Source organism: Canis lupus, chromosome 35 (assembly GCF_003254725.2).
Source record: "Canis lupus dingo isolate Sandy chromosome 35, ASM325472v2, whole genome shotgun sequence".
Classification (NCBI taxonomy): Eukaryota; Metazoa; Chordata; class Mammalia; order Carnivora; family Canidae; genus Canis; species Canis lupus.
Genome location: NC_064277.1, coordinates 25,861,644 through 25,881,687, shown reverse-complemented (window position 1 = coordinate 25,881,687; position 20,044 = coordinate 25,861,644). Strand labels below are relative to the sequence as shown.

The 20,044-nt window shown below is 39.1% G+C and overlaps 1 protein-coding gene across 1 annotated transcript in view; it reads left to right on the top strand.

Annotated features, from left to right (window-relative positions):
• Positions 1–9,179, top strand: part of ZBED9 (zinc finger BED-type containing 9) — a 28,444-nt gene extending 19,265 nt beyond the window's left edge. Inside the window, exons 3-4 of the mRNA XM_025470796.3 lie at positions 2,490–3,988; positions 5,066–9,179. Of these exons, the coding sequence (XP_025326581.1) occupies positions 2,490–3,988; positions 5,066–6,982 (3,416 nt within the window). The 3' untranslated portion in view covers positions 6,983–9,179. The remainder of the gene's footprint in view (positions 1–2,489; positions 3,989–5,065) is intronic.
• Positions 9,180–20,044: the final 10,865 nt, after the last annotated feature.

Genomic DNA, 20,044 nt, shown 5'->3' with positions numbered 1-20,044 from the left:
TTTGCTATCAACTTGTCTTCTATGTCACTCACTCGTTCTTCCACCTCGTTAACCCTCGTCGTTAGGACTTCTAGTTTGGATTGCATCTCATTCAATTGATTTTTAATTTCTGCCTGATTAGCTCTAAATTCTGCAGTCATGAAGTCTCTTGAGTCCTTTATACTTTTTTCTAGAGCCACCAGTAGCTGTATAATAGTGCTTCTGAATTGGCTTTCTGACATTGAATTGTAATCCAGATTTTGTAACTCTGTGGGAGAGAGGACTGTTTCTGATTCTTTCTTTTGAGGTGAGGTTTTCCTTCTAGTCATTTTGTTCAGTGCAGAGTGGCCAAAAGCAAGTTGTATTGGGAAAAAGAGAAAAAGAGAGGAGAGAAAGAAGGAAAGAAAAGAGAAAGAGAAAAAAAAGGGAAGAAAAAAAACGAAAAAAAAAAAAAAGAAGAAAAAGAGAAAGAAAAAGAAAGGAGGAAAAAAAAGGGGGTGGGGGAAGGAAACAAATCAAAAAGCAAAACAAAACAAAAGAACCACGGGGGAGTATCTTCTGATTCTGTGTACTTTAAGTCCCTTGGCTTCTCCTGGAAGTTGTCAGTCTAGCTGGTGTTCTGGGGGAGGGGCCTGTTGTGCTGATTTTCAGGTGTTAGCAGTTGGGGGAGCTGCCGTGCCCCTGCCTGGTGCAGGGCTCAGTGGGGGTTGTTTACCCCGTGAGGCCGCAGGAGGAACAGCCCCAGTGGCGGGGCAGCTCTGGAAACCTGGATTCAGCTCCGGCAGGAACTCCGTCTGCAGGGCCTGGAGGCTCTGGGGCGGGGCCGCTGATCTGCTCAGCTCGGGGCAGGAGCTTCCTTGCTGTCCTGGGCCCTCCCGGCCTCTGCCTGTCCCGGGGGAGGCCGGATCCTGTGCTGTGTCCCGGCGCCCTGTGCTCCGGAGTCTGCGCTGTTGGATTCGCGCTCCCGGGCCCCGCAACCCCCTCCGCGGAGCCGCCGCCCGAGCCCCTCCGAGCTGCTCCTGGAACCGCGCAGCCCCCTCTGCACGGAGCCTCTTCCTCTGCCCGAGCCCCTCCGAGCTGCTCCCGGGGCCGCGCAGCCCCCTCCGCGGAGCCGCCGCCCGAGCCCCTCCAAGCTGCTCCGGGTCCCGCCGGGTCCCACCGTGCGCGCTGCAGCCCTTAGGGAGCTCGGTGCACTCTCCTGGGCGCGCAGTTGCTGTTACTGTCCCGGGGAGCCCGAGGGCATCCTCGCCCTCCTGGGTCCTGCTCCAACTCCCTGCGAGCCCCTTTCCCCCGGGAAGGTTGGTGCAGCTCCTGCTCCTCCGGGACGGGGCTCTCCTGTCCTGGGGACACTCGCCCTGGCCTCAGCCCGGCTCCTCGCGGGCCCCTCCCCCTTGGAGGCCTTTGTTCCTTTATTTCTTTTCCCCCCCGTCTTCCTACCTTGATAGAAGCGCGAACTCTTCTCACTGTAGCATTCCAGCTGGTCTCTCTTTAAATCTCAGGCCGAATTGATAGATTTTCAGGATAATTTGAAGGTTTTCTAGGTAATTTGGTGGAGACAGGTGATTTGGGGACCCTACTCTTCCGCCATCTTGCCCCTCCCCCATTCTTTTTGTTTTTTTTAAAATAGTTTCCTTAAGACTAGCCAGGCTTGAGTTATTCTAAATGTTTCTGTTATTATGAATGTTCTAAACATTTATTTTAATATCCTATATTAAGTCAAGTCAAAGAGTTTTCACTACTTCAGGCTCATCTACTACTATGTATTTATTAAAATTAATAATAAGGATACTTGTATTGGGTTTATAGTTTCACAAGCCTCAAAAGTGAGCTGATGTAAGTATATGATGTTGAAACCTACATCCCAGATGTTGCTGTAACAGCTAGCCTGTCTTAATAGAACAAAATGTGGTATAGTCTCAGGCCTTTTTTTTAAAAAAAACTATTACTGGGACACCTGGGGGGCTCAGTTGATTAAGCATCCAGCTCTTGATTTCAGCTCAGGTCCTGATCTCAGGGTTATGAGATGGAGCTCCACATCAGGCTCCAGACCATAGAGCCTGCTTAAGACTCTCTCCCTCTGCCCCTCCCCCTGCACTTACTCGTGTGTGCATGCTCGCTCTCTCTCTACAATAAATAAATAAATCTTTAAAAAAATCTATTACTGAATTGCTGAGGCTTCTCTAGCCCAAAAATTGTCTTTTGTACTAAATAAATAAATAATAACATCAATTTGCTGCTTGTTTTGCATAAAACAGTGCTTTACTTTTAAGGCTAATCCCACATACTGCTCTGGAAAGTCACATCCTGGCTTTTTACCTTTACTATATCAGAACTTTTTGTTCCTGGCTGGGTTCTTCATTTGGCTTCTCTTCCTCCAAGGTTGGACTCCCTAACCAACTTGTGTGCCTGGAGCTTCTATTTCTACCCCGAGCTCTAGTGGCTACTTGGGCAATGAATATATTTCAAATTATATTCCCAAATATTCTAATTGTTTTTTCTTTATATTTTAGGGTCATTTTTGTGGCTTTCCATGATGTCTCAAAGCATGGGTGGTGATGATAACCCCAATACCTTGGACACTCATGAACCAGAAGTCAAACCAGAAAACATGAGAGAGAAGTTCTTCAGAAGCTTAGCAGTGTTATTGGAAAACAAAAGTAATAATACCAAGATATTTTCTAAAGCAAAGTACTGTCAATTAATAAGGGAAGTGAAAGAGGCAAAAGCAAAGGCAAGAAAGGAATCAGTTGACTACCGTCGCTTGGCTAGATTTGATGTGACCCTTGTACAGGGAAATGAAAAGCTGATTGAGGCTGTAAATGGGGAAACAGATAAAGTACGGTATTACTTACACAGTGAGGAGTTATTTGACATTCTGCATGATACCCATCTCAGCATTGGACATGGTGGGCGTACCCGCATGGAAAAAGAATTACAAGCAAAATACAAGAACATCACGAAGGAAGTTATAATGCTATACTTGACACTCTGCAAACCATGCCAACAGAAAAATTCAAAACTCAAGAAAGTTCTAACATCAAAGCCAATTAAGGAAGTTAATTCAAGATGCCAAGTGGATCTTATAGATATGCAATCGAGTCCTGATGGGGAGTATAAATTCATCATGCATTATCAAGACCTTCATACAAAGTTGAGTTTTTTGCGGTCACTAAAATCTAAAAGGCCTAAGGAAATTGCACATGCTCTTTTAGATATTTTTACAATTATCGGAGCACCCAGTGTCCTGCAATCTAACAATGGAAGGGAATTTTCAAGCCAGATTGTCGGTGAACTTAGTAATATTTGGCCAGAATTGAAAATTGTCCATGGGAAGCCTCAGCCCTGTCAAAGCCAAAGTGCTATGAATCAAACTAATGAGGATATCCAAAATAGGATTATCTCCTGGATGCAAACTAACAATTCATCACACTGGGCTGAATTTTTGTGGTTCATTCAAATGACCCAAAATCAGCCCTATCACCGAGGCATGCAACAGATTCCACTTGAAGGCACATTTAACTCTGAAGCTAAGCTAGGCCTGTGTCATTCTCAGTTGACAGAAGAGCTTATTGCTAGCCTGAATCCAGAACGTGAATTAGAGCAGGTTGACAGAGAATTAGAATATACACCAGGAGCTCAGTATGAGGAGAACGTCGAGACTGGCACAGATAGTAGTGATGTTGAGGAGAATCTTACAGCTATTCCTTCCAGGACCATGAAAAACCTTCCAGAAAGCAGACTTAAGTTTTTATCCTGTATAGTTTGTGAGAAGGTATGCTCAGGTGCTTATAATTGTGTGTCGTGTGATGGAAATGTCCATGCAATCTGTGGGGTGCCCCCTCAACATGACACTGAGGGCTGTCCTCACAAAATAACGTGTAGTCTCTGCTATGAGACCACTACAATGAAAAGAAAACATGATGAGATCCAAAGAAGTTCAACTGGTCAACCTTCCAAAATGCTGAAGCTGTCAGAGACACCATTCTCATCAGACAAAGTAGGAGATTGGGTAAGAGTCTGAGTGTCTGCTGGGGAAGAGCTTCATTACACCTCCCTGTGCTTGTGATGGGTAAGAATGTTTTGGCGTGGTATATATGCTAACACACAGTTTGGCCGACTTGGATTTGTTTTCTCGAGAAAAGCCCATTACTGTTTAATGCCTCGCACCACTCCTTTTTTGGGGTTGAAACTTACAACCTTGAATGCTGCTTTATTTGTTGTGTGGGGTGATGACAGTGTCTCTTTCACTCCTTTCTGGTGTCAGACATTTTTGCGGGGGAACAAAAAAAGCTAAGATCTAGGGGATAAGTGGTTGTGTAAGGGTGAGTTTCTGTAGGAGGATGAATGTGAGAAAAGCCAAACTTAATGTTAGTTGTCATTGTATGTGAGTTTGGGTGGAGAGGTAAGCTAAGAAAGGCATCTCGAGTCAAGTGAAGAAGTATTTAGGAAGGGTGAGGGATGATCAGTGTGGTTTTGAGATAAGGGGTTTGGGTTGAGAAAAAGCTCAGTTTTCAGATTTAAATGGACAACATGAGATAAGTCCAAAGAGGTTTATTTTAATTCAGTAGGTTTTATAAAGTAGAGTTAATGTATGTCCAGTTTAGAGTTTTGAAATATGGAGGTTACACATGACTTGGGCCAGTGGTACCCAGAGTATGATCTTTAGGTCAGTGCTGGTCTGCAGACTGTTTCTACTAGTCCACAGATGGGAAGGTATACTAATCAAGAGTCTTTAGAAAGTTATAACAATTTGACATCGCTGTAGTACCTGGACACAGATTAATGAACTCATATTTCTGAATTCAATATAGGCCAGTTTGGGTATCATTAACCTCTCAGGGCCAGTCACTGTGGTGGGAGTTGCACACCAGTCAAGCACATTTACAACGTATGACATTTTATGGCTAGTTTGTCTGCTGTAACTCAGAAATGTAAACATTTATTTTCTTTACAATTTTAAAACTTTTTAAGTTTTTAATCAAGCCTAGTTTTTTTTTTCAAGCCTAGTTTTTAATTTGTAGTTTAATGTATTAGATAAAGGAGGAGAGTAAAATTGGTGTTACTTATTTTTAATCCTAATCTGCAGATGGTGAAACAAGCTTCGCTGGACTTTTTTGTCAAGAAAAAACATACCTTTTCTGAATATGGTAGCAGTAGTAGAAGAAATGGTAAGGATGGAAGTCGCCCAGAGGAAGTAAAAACCAAAAGAGTTCATACAAGTTTTACTCGGAAGTATGATCCCTCATATATCGAGTTTGGTTTTGTAGCCGTAATTGATGGTGAAGTGCTAAAACCACAGTGTATTATTTGTGGAGATATATTGGCTAATGAAGCAATGAAACCATCAAAACTTAAGCGGCATTTATATTCAAAACATAAAGAAATAAGTTCACAACCGAAAGAATTCTTTGAAAAAAAGAGTAGTGAATTAAAAAGCCAACCAAAGCAGGTGTTTAATGTTTCTCACATAAACATCAGTGCTCTGCGGGCTTCGTATAAAGTGGCGCTCCCGGTTGCCAAGTCAAAAACGCCATACACAATCGCTGAGACGCTGGTGAAAGACTGCATCAAAGAAGTCTGCCTGGAGATGCTGGGTGAGTCAGCAGCGAAGAAGGTGGCTCAGGTGCCACTTTCTAATGACACCATAGCTCGACGCATTCAGGAACTGGCCAGTGATATGGAAGACCAACTCATAGAGCAAATAAAAGAGGCAAAGTATTTTTCATTGCAATTTGATGAATGCAGAGATATTGCTAACATGATCATTCTTTTAGTGTATGTGCGATTTGAACATGATGATGATATAAAGGAAGAATTCTTCTTCTCAGCCTCTTTACCAACAAACACGACTAGCTCAGAACTGTATGAAGCTGTGAAGAATTACGTTGTCAACAAGTGTGGTCTGGAATTTAGGTTTTGTGTAGGAGTATGTTCTGATGGTGCAGCTTCCATGACAGGAACACATTCTGAAGTGGTTACCCAGATTAAAGAGCTTGCACCAGAATGTAAAATCACACATTGCTTCATCCATCGAGAAAGTCTGGCTATGAAAAACATATCAGCTGAACTGAATAGTGTGCTTACTGACACAGTAAAAATTGTGAATTATGTAAAGTCTAATGCATTAAATTCAAGATTGTTCTCCTTATTATGTGACAATATGGAAGCTGATCATAAGCAACTGTTACTGCATGCTGAGATACGGTGGTTATCACGAGGAAAAGTTCTATCAAGAATGTTTGAAATACGGAATGAACTCTTCGTATTTCTGCAAAGCAAGAAACCAGTTTGGTCCCAACTTTTCAAAGATGTGAATTGGACAGCCAGACTTGCTTATTTATCTGATATCTTCAGTATTTTTAATGATCTTAACGCTTCCATGCAGGGAAAGAATGCAACATGTTTTTCAATGGCTGATAAGATTGAAGGACAAAAGCAGAAGTTGGAAGTGTGGAGGAACCGAGTTTCCACCAATTGCTATGACATGTTCCATAACTTGACAACAGTTATCCATGAAGCGGGTCGTGATCTTGATATCGTCCATCTGCGAAGAGTTGTCAAGGAACATCTTACAAACTTGTTGGATTGTTTTGAATTGTATTTTCCATCAAAAGACGATCCACGCGTAGGAAACTCTTGGATCCAAAATCCATTTCTTCCATCAAGAGAGAATTTGAATCTAACTATAACCCTCTGGGGTGACTTGCTAAAGCTGGCTGCTGATGAAGGCTTGAAAGTGAATTTTGAAAGTACAGCATCACTTGCTTCATTTTGGATAAAAGTTAAAAATGAATATCCTGAGCTTGCTGAGGTCGCTTTAAAATCCCTTCTCCTGTTCCCCTCAACATCCCTTTGTGAGACGGGGTTCTCTACTTTGAGTGTTATTAAAACAAAACACAGAAACAGTTTAAATATCCATTATCCCCTGAGAGTGGCACTGTCCTCAATCCAGCCTAGATTAGACAAGTTAACCAGCAAGAAGCAAGCGCATTTATCACATTAATGACTTGAAGGTATTCTGACAGAGTGTGCATACACACATCAGGGAATATGGAGTTATGATTAAAATAGCAGTTCTCTATATAAATTGTCTATATGGACACTTTCAGTTAAATGTACAGTTTTTTAAATTCTTTTTTCTTGTATTTATTAAAATGTAACTTTAAATCTGTTGCTTCTAATATTAAAATTTTGGTCTTACATTTTGTATGTCTTTGTTATTATTGTATTTCATTAGCCCTGTAGGACACACTATAGGACAACTTCAGGATGGCAGTGATGTCTCTGAAGTGATTCATTAGGTCAGTGATGGGAAGTGCACTTGAGGGTGGAAGTAGAACTCGGGTGCCAGGGTCAGTAAGGTTGCGGTTTCTTTAGTTGGTTGTGGTTGGAAGCTGATGTTAAGCTTCCTCTGTTAGGTGTGTTTATGTGGGTGAGGTGGGGAAACACTTACTTGTAATGGTGTCAGGGCTTTGGATTCATATTGATAAGTTCTGATTTCATCACATGGGGGATTGGGCCATAGTGACAGAGTTTAGATAAGGTACAGATTTTTAGATTTTGCTTGAGCCGATTGCTATTAAGGTTTCATGGGACAAAGCCAGGTATTTTAGGACTTCAGGTAGATGTAATAACCTCTACTGTGTGGAGATGATTCACAAAAATGCCACACATATCTGCTCTCCCATCAGCACTCGCTCAGAATTACTGAAAACAGACTTTAACCCAAAGCATGTTCTTCGGTGTAAAACATGCCAAGACCCTTGGAGAAAACTAGTCTTTTCCTAGAGAGGGAAGCAACATAACAGTAAGTGCTTCTTTTCAAAGAAATGTGACTTGGAAATTTGAAGAAGGGAAGGATATTTAGTAATACAAAATGTCACTACTACTTTATTGATTAAAAGGTTTCATTGGAATGGATTCCAAAAATCTTAGAAAGTGGAGGAAATGTTTTTCACATTCAATTCTGAAACTTTGGTAGGATTAGGTTTTATTGTGTGTCTTCATCAAAATCTTCCAGCTTTTCAATAACAAGGAGATAGTGGTAGATGCACACGACAGTGGTTCAGTTTTGTCCACCTACATCTTATGTGTCCTCCTATCTGACTGTATTTCGGAAGGGACTTATATTTTAAAAATTTTACCATTTGTTGATTGAATAAAATACTGTGCTTCCAATTTTGAATTTTAAAGCAATGTATGCATGGTGACTTTATACTTATTTTCTATAAATGCTATAAGTGGGAGAAAATAAACTGACAGACATAAAGAGCACATTTAAAAGGTAACTTAACTCCCTATTTCCTCTCTGAGAAATACAAAGTATTGGATATCTCAGAACAGAATTAGAACCATCTGGACAAAATTTTTGGTGTGATTTTTTGCTTTCTCAGAGATATGCATAGATGCCTGCCTATTTTTCCTGCAAATGACTCCGTGCCAGGAGCCTGGCTTGCTTTCTCTCCAACTTTTTAACATTTAGGAATATTTGTCTTTCTTCCTCCCTGTTTTATTGTCTACTGTACATTTTTTTTTCTTCAACAGCTTTATTGAGAAATAGTTTACATGAAATCTTAATGTGAATTTGATGTAAATCACAAAGTGATTCTTTAAATCACATGATCTTTTTCTTCTGCTAGTTTTGCAGTGAGTTCATATGTCTGTAGACGTGGGGTGTAGGCATATACCACAAAGGCAACTGCACATTTTTTTGGTGTGCACATATGACTATTCTGTTTGCTTCCATCATTTTGCATCATCATGCAACTACAGGGCTATTTCTGCTCAGAGGAGAAAAGAAAAAAAAATGATTATCCATCTGGGAGAAAATGAATTGGACCCCTACGTTCTAAATTTATTAAAGATTTAAATGTGAAATGCAAAGCCGTAACACTTTTATTATTAGTTATTATCCAGTGAAGCTGAGGATGTGCCTGCCCTGCAGTCTCTCAAGTCGCTGTTTGCTCTTGGTCAGGCATCTGGAGGAGCTGTGCCTCTGAGAGTCATGACACCAGAGCTTGCAAAGAGCCCAATGTCCACTTACAGAGTAAGATCTACTATGTTACTCAACAACTAGATCGAGTAGTAACACGAAGTCATTACGGAGAATTTGGGGGTATATGTATGTGTCAAAGCTCATCAAATTATGTCGTTAAAATGGTATGTACAGTATACCTCAATAAAGTTTACTTTGAAAACAAGTGACCTGTAGTTATGTCAACATGGGTTTAATTCAAGGATATATTGAAGGAGAAAGTGAAGTTGCCCAACTATGCTGAAGTATTGCTCCATCCATATCAAAAAGAGCTTCATAAAAAGTTGTGAAAGTCTGAAAACCCAAATAGCACAAATGAGAGACACACCATGGTACAAATATCAAGAAAGAGAATGCCACAGATGATGAAAACAGAACTTCGGATAGAAGAAAGATGGAAGGAGGCTGTGACCAGGAGGGCCACTCCGGTCATAGAGTTTGTTTCTTAACATGGGTCGTGAGGACAATAGCATTCAACATACTGCATTGTTTTTGTTTTAATGCCTTGTGACATACGTTATAAATATTCTTTGGTATCTTTTCAAAGGGTAAGGTACAAAATAATTAGTTAATAGAATATAAATCTGACCAAAGTGATGCTGAAGACAAGATGGAAAGATTTTAAAAATGAAAAATTATGAAAAGAACTGACGTTATGAAGGAAAGACCAGGAAGTTTCAACATCTGTTCATTAGAAAAGAATAGAGAGAGTGGGCAGTGGGTGGTCTTTGAAGAGATGAAGCATAAGAATATCCTAGAGTTGAGAAAAGCCCAAGACCCCAAAATCAAGCTACAAAACCAGCACAAAGCAAGGTAAAACTAAATTTATATGCATATCCTAATGGGAAAAATAGATTAAAAGAGAGTTAAAAATAACACATAGAATTGACATGATCAGTTTTTTAACAGCCATAACAGAAGCCAGAAAATGTTGAAAAATATTTTCAAAGAGCTGAGAAAAAATAACTATCAACCTAATATAGATGAAACCCACTGCTCACTATGATGTTCAAGAATGACAGAGGAATAAAGATTTTCACAAATCTCACGAGAGGCATCAACAAACTTCCACTGAAATAAACTATTAAGAACATAATTAGAAAAGAATAAAATTATGTCAATAGTGGGAGGGAAAGTCATCAAAGAATGACTCCTAGGAAACTTGCCATAAAGCAGCAAGTATTGGACTTAACCCCGTTGAAAATGTACAATTCTATATTGAAGGAGGCTATGAATAAATATAAAAATAAAATGAGTAACTGGGAAAACATTTAGAATACATAGTAGATAAATACACTTGGTCTTATATATTTATGTTTGATGGTGGTCTTCCCAATAAGTAAGAAAAGTGTTGAACAGCATAAAAGAAAGGAGTCAGGGATTCCAGATATCTTATTTAGCTGGGTTCTGCTGGGCTCAGCAGGGATTGACTGGACTGTTGAGTCATACACATGCCTCCAAATGTCTTATTGCAGACCACCAGCCTCCTGGACCACTCCTTTCTTGGCCTCCTGCAGGTGGGCTGAAGAACTTTGCCCTGACATTTAAAATCTCAGCTCAGAGCCACACACTTGCCTCCTACTCACATTCCATTGTCAAATAGAGTCTTGTTGCTAAACCCAGTGTCAGTGGATTGGTAAAGTATATATTTATATATCTCATCTTTAAGGAAGACCTAGCAAGGGCAAAAAATATTTAAAAAAACCCAGAATATTCAACTAAAGGTCTTTTAAATTAAAAAAATTATTTATTTTTTACATTCCAAGATAAAATGGTCTCAAGATTATTTCAGTAGCCCAGAGGAGTGCCTGGGTAGCAGTCAATTACACAACCGACTCTTGGTTTCGGCTCAGGTCATGATCTCCGGGTCATGAGGTCAGGCCCTCCTGGAACGGAGCCCTGCAGCAGGCTCGGTGATCAGTGGGGAGTCTGCTTGAGATTCTCCCTCTGCCCCTCCCTCACCACTATCTTTTTCTCTATCTCTAAAATAAATAGATAAATAAATATTTTTAAAAAATAGCTCAGAAATGTTGTCAGGGACCCAGGTTTTTCACATTCTCATCCTCCCTCTGTTGGTCTTCGTCCTGAGGTTTGTCATCAGAGGTCACAGCTGGCTTTCCCAGTGTCATTCACAGAAGAGTAGCGAAGTAGGAAAGAGCATCCCCTCAAAATGTCAGTAAGGAAAAGTCTTTTCAAAAGCCTCCAGTGATTTCCCCTTCCAACTAAACAGCCATAATTGGGTCTCATAATTATCCTACATAAATCTTCAGTGAAGGGGAACAGAACACATCCTGACTGTTGGTTTAAGCCCAGTCAAAATAGTTGAGAGCTTCTCTTTCATATAAAAATAGTGTTGTGCATTAAAAGAGAATAAAGCTTAAAAGCCACAAAACTGAACATTTTCAACACAGGGAGGAAATAGGCAAGTGAAAATTTTTTCAAGAATGAAAGAAAACCCCTGGGTTTTGCAAATGTGAGACAACAGATGGTCATTATGGTAGATGATAATTATTCACAAGTATTTGTTCCTCTCTCTGGGTTAACACCCTGTTCTACAGACATCAGATCTGCCTCCTTCACTTCACCCAGAATAATGAAATGTGAGCAGAATTGACATGTTACTTTTGAGCAGAAACAAATAAATGGTCTCTGATTTGCTGCATCTTTTTTCTCCTCTGTCAGGAGACCATCAGCTTCAGGTGGAGATGGCTCCACCACCCTGGCCCAGGTCATCATGGACAAATAGCTTGAGCAAGAAATATATCTTTGTCTTTGCAAGTCACAATGATTCCTGGGGTTGTTTGTTCTCATAGCACTTTGAAAATGCTGTACTAATGATGTGATTGGATTAACATCAGAAAATGTGTGCATGTCTTGACTCCAGAGTGCACGTCTTGACTCCCTTAATTATATTGGAGTTGAATATAAAACAGGGACGATACTTTGTATGCTCAGCATCTTGGGGTTGCCATTGAAATTCAAAGAGGAACTAAGTTTAAAATCTTTTGGTAGATTCAAAAGTGATGCAGATGGAAGGCTTCTATAATATTATTTCACTTGAAGTCTGGACTCAGCTATGGCGTTGTCCATGGCCTCCTCTTTTAGCTCCTGAGTTGTGGTGAGACAGTAACCAGCACTAGTCAAGCTCGTTGTTCAGCCACTGACCTCATTCAAACTGCCCGTATAGGAATGAAACAAGAAGAGAAGATCTTGTTTCTCAAACAAAATACAAAAGGAAAGAAAATGGGGAAAAAATGATGAATTAAATTACTTTTATTTGCAGGCTCATAAGTTAACTTTTTTATTTAAATTAGCCAACATAAAGTATATCACTTGCTTCAAATGCTGAGTTCAACAGTTCATCGGTTGCTATGTGGAGCATCTTTTCATAGGCTTCTTTGCCATCTGTGTATCTCTTTAGTGAGATGTCTTTTAAGGTCTTTGACCTATTTTAGATCGAGCTGTTCTTTTATTTTTGAGTTTTAAGAGTTCTTTTGAGTTTTAAGAGTATATCTTGGATATTGGTTCTTTATCAAATATGTATTTTGAAAATTTTTTTCCCACTCTATAGCTGGTCTCATTCTCTCAACATGTTTTTTACAGAACAAAGGTTTTTAATTTTAATAAAGTCCAGCTTATCAATTTTTTTCTTTTATGGATCATGTGTTTCATGTTGTAGCTAAAAAGTTACTTCCAGGGGTGCCTGGGTAGCTCAGTTGGTTAATTGTTGACTTGGGCTCAGATCATGATCTCGGGGTCCTGGGATCAAGCCCCATGTCATTGGGCTCCCTGCTTAGGGGGGATTCTGCTTCTCCCTTTTCCTTTGCCCTTCCCCATTCCCTGCTCCTGCTTGCTCTCTCTCTCTAATAAATAAATAAAATTTTTTAAAAAAATAAAAAGTTACTGCCAGACCCAAGATCATCTAGGTTTTCCCTTATGTTATCTTTTTGGTGTTTTATAGTTTTGCCTTTAGGTTTAAGTCTATGATCCACTTTGGGTTAGTTTTTGTTAAATGTATAAGATCTGTGCTTATATTTGCTTTATTACATATAGATATCCAGTTGTGTCAGCAGCATTTGTTGAGAAGACTGTCTTCGCTCCACTGAATTGAGTTTACTCCTTTGTCAGAGATCAGTTGACTATATTTGTGTGTCTGTCTGTTTCTGGACTCTATTCTGTTCCATTGATCTATTGTCTTGTGACTATAGCACCCTGTCTTGATGACCGTAGCTTTGTAGTAAGTCTTAAAGTCAGTGTCAGGTCTCTCTCTTTGTTCTTCTCTCTTGATACTGTGTTGGCTATTCTGAGTCTTTTGCCTCCGTACGTAAGCTTTAGAGTCCTTTTATCAACACCCACAAAATAACTTGCTGGGATTTTGATTGAGATTGCATTGAATCTATAGATCAGGTTGAGAAGAACTGATATCTTGACAACATTGACTATTCCTATCCGTGAACATAATATTTCTCCATTTAATTAGTTTTTCTTTGATTTTATTCATTAGAGTTTTACAATTTTCCTTGTGTTATAGATCTTGTACATATTTTGTATTTCATTTTTTGGGTGCAAAAGAATGTTGTGTTTTTAGTTTCAGGTTCCACTTTCATTGCTGGTATATAGGAGAGCAGTTGACTTTTGTAAATTAACTTTGTCTCTTTGATCTTATATAGTCACTTATTCATTACAGGAGGGTTTTTTTGTTTGTTTTTGTCAATTCTTCTGGGTTTTCTACGCAAATGATCATGTCATCTGAGAACAAAAACAATTTTATTTCTCCTTCCCAATCTGTATACCTTTTATTTACTTTACTAGTCTTATTGCATTAGCAAAGACTTCCAATACAATGTTGAAAAGAAGCAGTGAGAGGGTACATCCTTGCCTTGTACCTGATCTTCAGTGGGAAAGTTTTATGTTTCTCACCATAAGTGAGAGATTATCTGTAGGTTTCTTGTACATATTTTTTTAATAAAGATTTTATTTATTTATTTATTTATTTATTTATTTATTTATTTATTCATTTATTTATTTAAGAGAGAGAGAACACAAGCAGGGAAGAGAGGCAGAGGGGAGAGGCAGGCTCCCCACCGGGCAGGGGACCCAATGTACGGCTCCATCCCAGGACCCTGAGATCATGACCTGAGCTGAAGGCAGATGCTTAACTGACTGAGCCACTCAGGTGCCCCTCTTGTACATATTCTTTGTCAAGTTAAGAAAGTTCTCTTCTAACCATAGTTTACTGAAAGTCTTTTTTTTTTTTAATCATGAATGAGTATTGTATTTTGTCAAAGGCTTCCACTCTTTTTCTGCCTTTTGTGGTTTTCATTGAGCATTTTATATGATTCCATTTTCTCTCCTTTCTTAGCATGTTGGTTATACTTCTTTTTGCTTAAAAACTTGTTTTAGTGGTTGTCCCAGAGTTTACAATATATATTTATAGCTAATCCAAGTCCATGTTTAAATAATGCAGTCCCCTTCATGGGTAATGTGAGTACCTTATAATAACAAAATAACCCTAGTTCCTTCCTTATGTCCCTTGTATGATTGCTGTCATTCATTTCACTTATCAATAAGCCAACATAAGCATATATATGTGTATGTATATATATATATATATACATATATATATAAACAAGATATACAAAGAAGCATATATACATAACTGAATACATTGTTGCTATTATTATTTTTAACCAAAATAGTATCTGTTAGATTCATTAAGGATAAGAAAAACAACAATATTTCTTCTTGAATGCTCTCCTTTTTTTAATGTAGATCTGAGCTATATTGTTATTCTCCTTTTCTTTAAAAAAGAAAACCTCTTCAGCAATTCTTGCAAAATAAATCTACTGGCCACAAATTAAAAAAAAATATTTTTGTCTGAGAATGCTTTATTTCTCCTTAACTTTTGAAGAATAATCTCGTAGTTTACAGGATTCTACTTTTATGGGATTTTTCTCTCAAGACAAGAAGTATTTCTTGTTTGTATAGTTTCTGAGGAGAAATCAGATACAATTCTTATCTTTGTTCCTCTGTTGATAAGATGCTTTTTCCTCTGGTTTCTTTCAGGATTTTTTCTTTATCTTTTTTTCTTCCTGTAATTTTAAGATGCCTAGGTGTAGTAGTTTTGTTGATGTTGTTTTGATTTGGTTTTAGGTAGATTTTTTGGTTTGTTTGGTTTTTGTTTGGTTTTTTTTTTTGTGGGTTTTTACAATTTTTATTTTTTAATTTTTTGGCACTCTTCATGCTTGGTGTTCTGTGAGCTTCCTGGATCTGCAGTGTGGTGTGTAGTTTTTTTTTTTTTAAGATTTGTTTATTTATTTTATATATAGGGTGCATAGTGGGAAGCACACAGAAGACGAGAGAACATCTCTTTTTTTTTTTTTTAAGATTTTATTTATTCATGAGAGAGACAGAGAGAGAGGTAGAGACATAGAGGGGAAAGTAGGCTCCCCGCAGGAGCCTGATGCAGAATTCAATCCCCAGGCCCCAGATCACGCCTGGAGCCAAAGGCGATGCTCAACCACGGAGCCACCCAGGTGTCCTGAAAGAGCATCTTTAGCAGACTCTGTGCTCAGCCCAGAATTTCACAGGGGGTTGAAATTATAACCTGAGCTGGAACTAAGGGTCTGGCATTTAACCAACTGTGTCACCCAGGTGCCCTGGTGTGGAGCATTAATTTGGGGGAAGTTCTCAGTCATTATTATTTCAAAAATTTCTTCCATTGCTTTCTCTCTTTCTTCTTTCTGGTGTTTTTATTATGTGTGTATTACACCTTTTGTAGTTCTGCGTCAGTGCTTGTATATTTAGGTCTGGGTTTTGTTTGTTTTGTCATTGTTCTCTTTGCTTTTTGGCTTTCAGGGATCTGTGGATATATCATCTAGTTCAGAGATTCTTTCCTCAGTCTGCTCAAAAGCTCATGAAAGGCACTTTTCCTTTCTGTTACAATGTTTTTGATCTCTAGCATTTTTTTTTCTTTCTTTCTTAGGATTTCCATCTCTTTGCTTTCACTGGACATTTGTTTTTGCATGATGCCTTTGCCATCCATTCAAGCATCCTGCTCATCTCTAGCTATCTTCTCCCACAGAAAGGGAGAGAAAGCACCAAGAAATACTTGTGCAGGTCTCAGTGTAGAGATACAGGATCACTAGAAGGCTAAAACCCGTTCATAGGAGCATGGGATGCTTCCCTGCCCCCCTACCCTGCACCACCGTACTACCAAAGGCCAACTGACATAATTTCCTTTACCTGGAACGACATGTCAAACTATCAAAAAAAAAAAAATTACAACGCATACCAAAAGGCAAAAACAAAAAACAAAAACAAAAACACAACCCCCCCAAAAAACCCCAAAATAAAACCCACCCAATTTGAATAAACATAGCAAACATCAGATCCAGATATAGTATGGATGTTGAAATGATCATACTAGGAATTTAAAAACTATTATTAATATACTAAGTGCTTAGTTTCAGCTCAGGTTGCAATGTCAGCCCTGTGTTGGACTCTGGGCTAAGTACAGAGTCTTCTGAAGATTCTTTTTCTCTCTCTCCCTTTGCCCCTCCCATCATGTGCTCTCTCTCTCTCTATATATATAAAATAAACAAATCTTTTTTAAAAAATGCTACACACCAAACTACATATCCAGGATGCTCACAGAACACCAAGCATGAAAAATGCAAAAAAAAGCTCACACACACAAAAAAACACCAACCAAACCAAAAACCCACCTAAAATCAAATCAAAACAACAACATCAACAAAACCACTATACCCAGGCATCTTAAAATTACAGAAAGAAAAAAAGAAACAAAAAAGATAAAGAAAAAATCCTGAAAGAAGCCAGGGGAAAATCCAAAAAGGATGTTCTTAAGCCAGTTTTAATTGCTGGGAACTGCCTGAGGAGGGGGGAACCATTGGGAGGACTGCTGCCTGGTGAGGGCCACTTGAACATAGCTATAACATTAAGTAGAGGGAAGTAGACAACCGTCATGCTTTGCCCTGCTTATATCTCTTTTTGGCACAATCCAGCAGGAAGCCAGAGGGCAGGAGGCCCATGCATGCAGCCCCTAAGGCTCAATCTGTCATGGGGCAGAGCAAGGTAAGGATAGAAATAGCTATCCTTTTTATTTGTTCTCTAACCCTTTTAAATAAACGTAAAGCTTCTAATGTTATTTATATTAAATTCCTCAAGACCTAGGTTTTTTTTTTTTTTTTGGTAAACTCTATGCCCAATGTGAGGCTCAAACTCAAGATCTGATACTTAATCTACTGAGCCTCCTAGGAGCCTCATCACCTAGAAGAATTTTTAAAACACATACTGCTGGGTCCCACCTCCAGAGTTTAATTCACTAAGACTAGGGCTGGCCTCAAGAAGTTGCATTTGTAATATCTTTCCAGGTGCTACTGCCGCTGCTGTTGCTGCTGCTGCTGCAGGATCACACTTTGAGAACTGCTTGTCTAGAGTAATGCTGGACACGTAGTGTGTTGCTGAATGAATGAATATATTAAATAAATAAAAGTATATACCGAGTTGTGAAAGTAGATAGTGGAGAAATAATATGTCACATTTTTGTGTTTGTGCATTAAACAACCATGAAAGTGGCTTTTATGAAACTAATACCACTGGGTTACCTGAGGGATGTGTTGGGAGGCAAGGCTTAGATAAAGACTTTCCCCTTGGTTCCTTTTGCATTTCTGAATTTTTAACTACGTGGTTGTATTATGTGTTCAAAACATTGAAATAGAGAAACAAATTAAAATGGAAATTTGTCCCTTTGGACCAGGCATATTGTCCTCAGATATGAAGGAGAAAAAGAGATTAAAATTTTTTTCTCTTCAACCTTGACCACAATTACTATCACATTATTATATAAAGTTCTTTCTGAAAGACTTTCAGTGACTTCATTAAAATGCTTATCTACGTAACTAGTTTACTTCTGTTAAGAATGCTGTACCACCAAACCTATCACCTCAAATTGAATTCCCCCCTGTCTTTTTGAAAGACCAATTTGTAACTGAGAAAGTAATTGCTTTCATTACCCAAGATGCACAAGAATATTGGCAGCAGAAGGACTGAAACATGTCCTCAAAGAGACTGGGGAGCATAATCCAGAGACTTGCATCATTTGGGCCTTCTACCATATTGGAGAAGTGTATGCAGTAGTTTTACTTTTTAAAAGATGCAATAGTATATTTTATATGAATGCAGAGTAGATAGCCCATACTTTTTTTTTTTTTTTTTGTCCCCTCTCTATAAACACTGGCCAGAGGCTTCAATTCTTTCAAACTGGGACAATTAATTGGAATATGCTTGTGGACTGTTCACTCAATTCCTACCTATGAAAGATCACTTTCCCATCATTCCAAATCAACACCCATAAGGAGCTTTCTCAACTTAAGGGCCAGGCTTCTGCTTCAGATTGTTGATGTGAGCTTTCTACCTGTGCTATCTGTGCTAAGACACCATCATGGAAGGCACCGGACTTACAGAGAAACAACCATCCTATTGTAAGAAAATCAATCCTTGAGCAAGGGAGTAGAAATCCTACTGGCCTCTGTGGCACCAACATTTCTACAAGATTGAAACAGAGCCTTGTATTTAACAGCTGAGTTGGCTGAGAGGTTGTTTCTCATCTACCTTTTTTCCAGTTTGTCATATTTCATCCTTTGCTGTTTTCAGCTTTTTCTTTTATGTCATTACAGATGTATGGAAATCACATATGCAGCTTGCAAAAGTATTTGTAGGAAACTTAAACATTCTTGACATGACTGACTCAGCAAGTGCACTCCTAAGTACACATCTGTCCTGTAAGCATTGGGCTGAAGTAAGTGCCCCGCCTCCTTTGGTTTAAATCCCGAGACTGATTATGCTACATGTGCACCAGGAGGACATACAGGCCCCAAACAAATCCAAACATGGTTTGAGAGAGCAAAGAGGGGTGAGTGGCTTTGGCTGTTATTGAGGTGGGAGGGTGGGGCTAAGGGGAAGGTTCCTGATTGGGAGCCAAGACTAGTGCAGTTTGACCTTCCCACTGGTGCCAAGAGAGGGAGCTTGTGCACTTTCTCATGAGCTGGTTTAGCTATAAGAGAGTGATGGGTCTTGAAAGCTATCAGCAAACGTCAATAATAGCCTCTTAATTATAATACCTGATAAAAATTTATGCACAGGTCCACACTCACACACAAAAACATTTCCAAGAGTGGTTTGTTTGTTGGTTTTTGTTTTGTTTTGAGAAGGGGAGAGAGCACGAGTGAGCAGGGGAGGGGCAGAGGGAGAGGGAGAGGGAATCTTAAGCAGGCTCCATGCAGGGCTTGATCTCACAACTCCTGAGTCAGGACCTGAGCCAAAAATCAAGAGTCAGATGTTTAACTGACTGAGCCACCCAGGTGCCCTACTAGACTGTTCTTAGTAGCCGAATTCATGATATTCCCAAACTGGAGACAACCTAAATGTCTGGAAGGAAATAGAAATGGCAATTTCTGGTCTGCTCCATTGTCCCCAGACTCAGACAGAATGTTCTGAATTTTTTACCTTTAAGTATTGTTTTCCCACATAGTATTTTTGTATTTTAAAAATCAGGTTAAATAAATTTCCTTCTATTTCCAGATTGTTGTATCATGAGTGGGCATATATTACATGCTTTTTCTGCTTTTACTAACTTTTTCTTTTAATTTCTTGATGTGCTCAATTGTAAAAACTGTTTTTTAATACTAAATTGACATGCCATTTTTGGTATTAACCAAAGCTTTTTACAATTTTTTATTTATTTTTTAAGATTTTATTTATTCATTCATGAGAACAGAGAGAGAGGCAGAGACATAGGCAAAGGGAGAAGCAGGCACTACACAGGGAGCCTGATGTATGACTCCATCCTGGGCCTAGAGGATCACACCCTAGGCCAAGCACAGGTGCTAAACTGCTGAGCCATCCAGGCATCCCTTGTTACGGTTTTTAAACATTGTTAGACCTAGTTGCTTTTTTTTTTTTTTAAAGGATATTTGCGTTTGCATTTGCATTCATGAGATTCGCTTG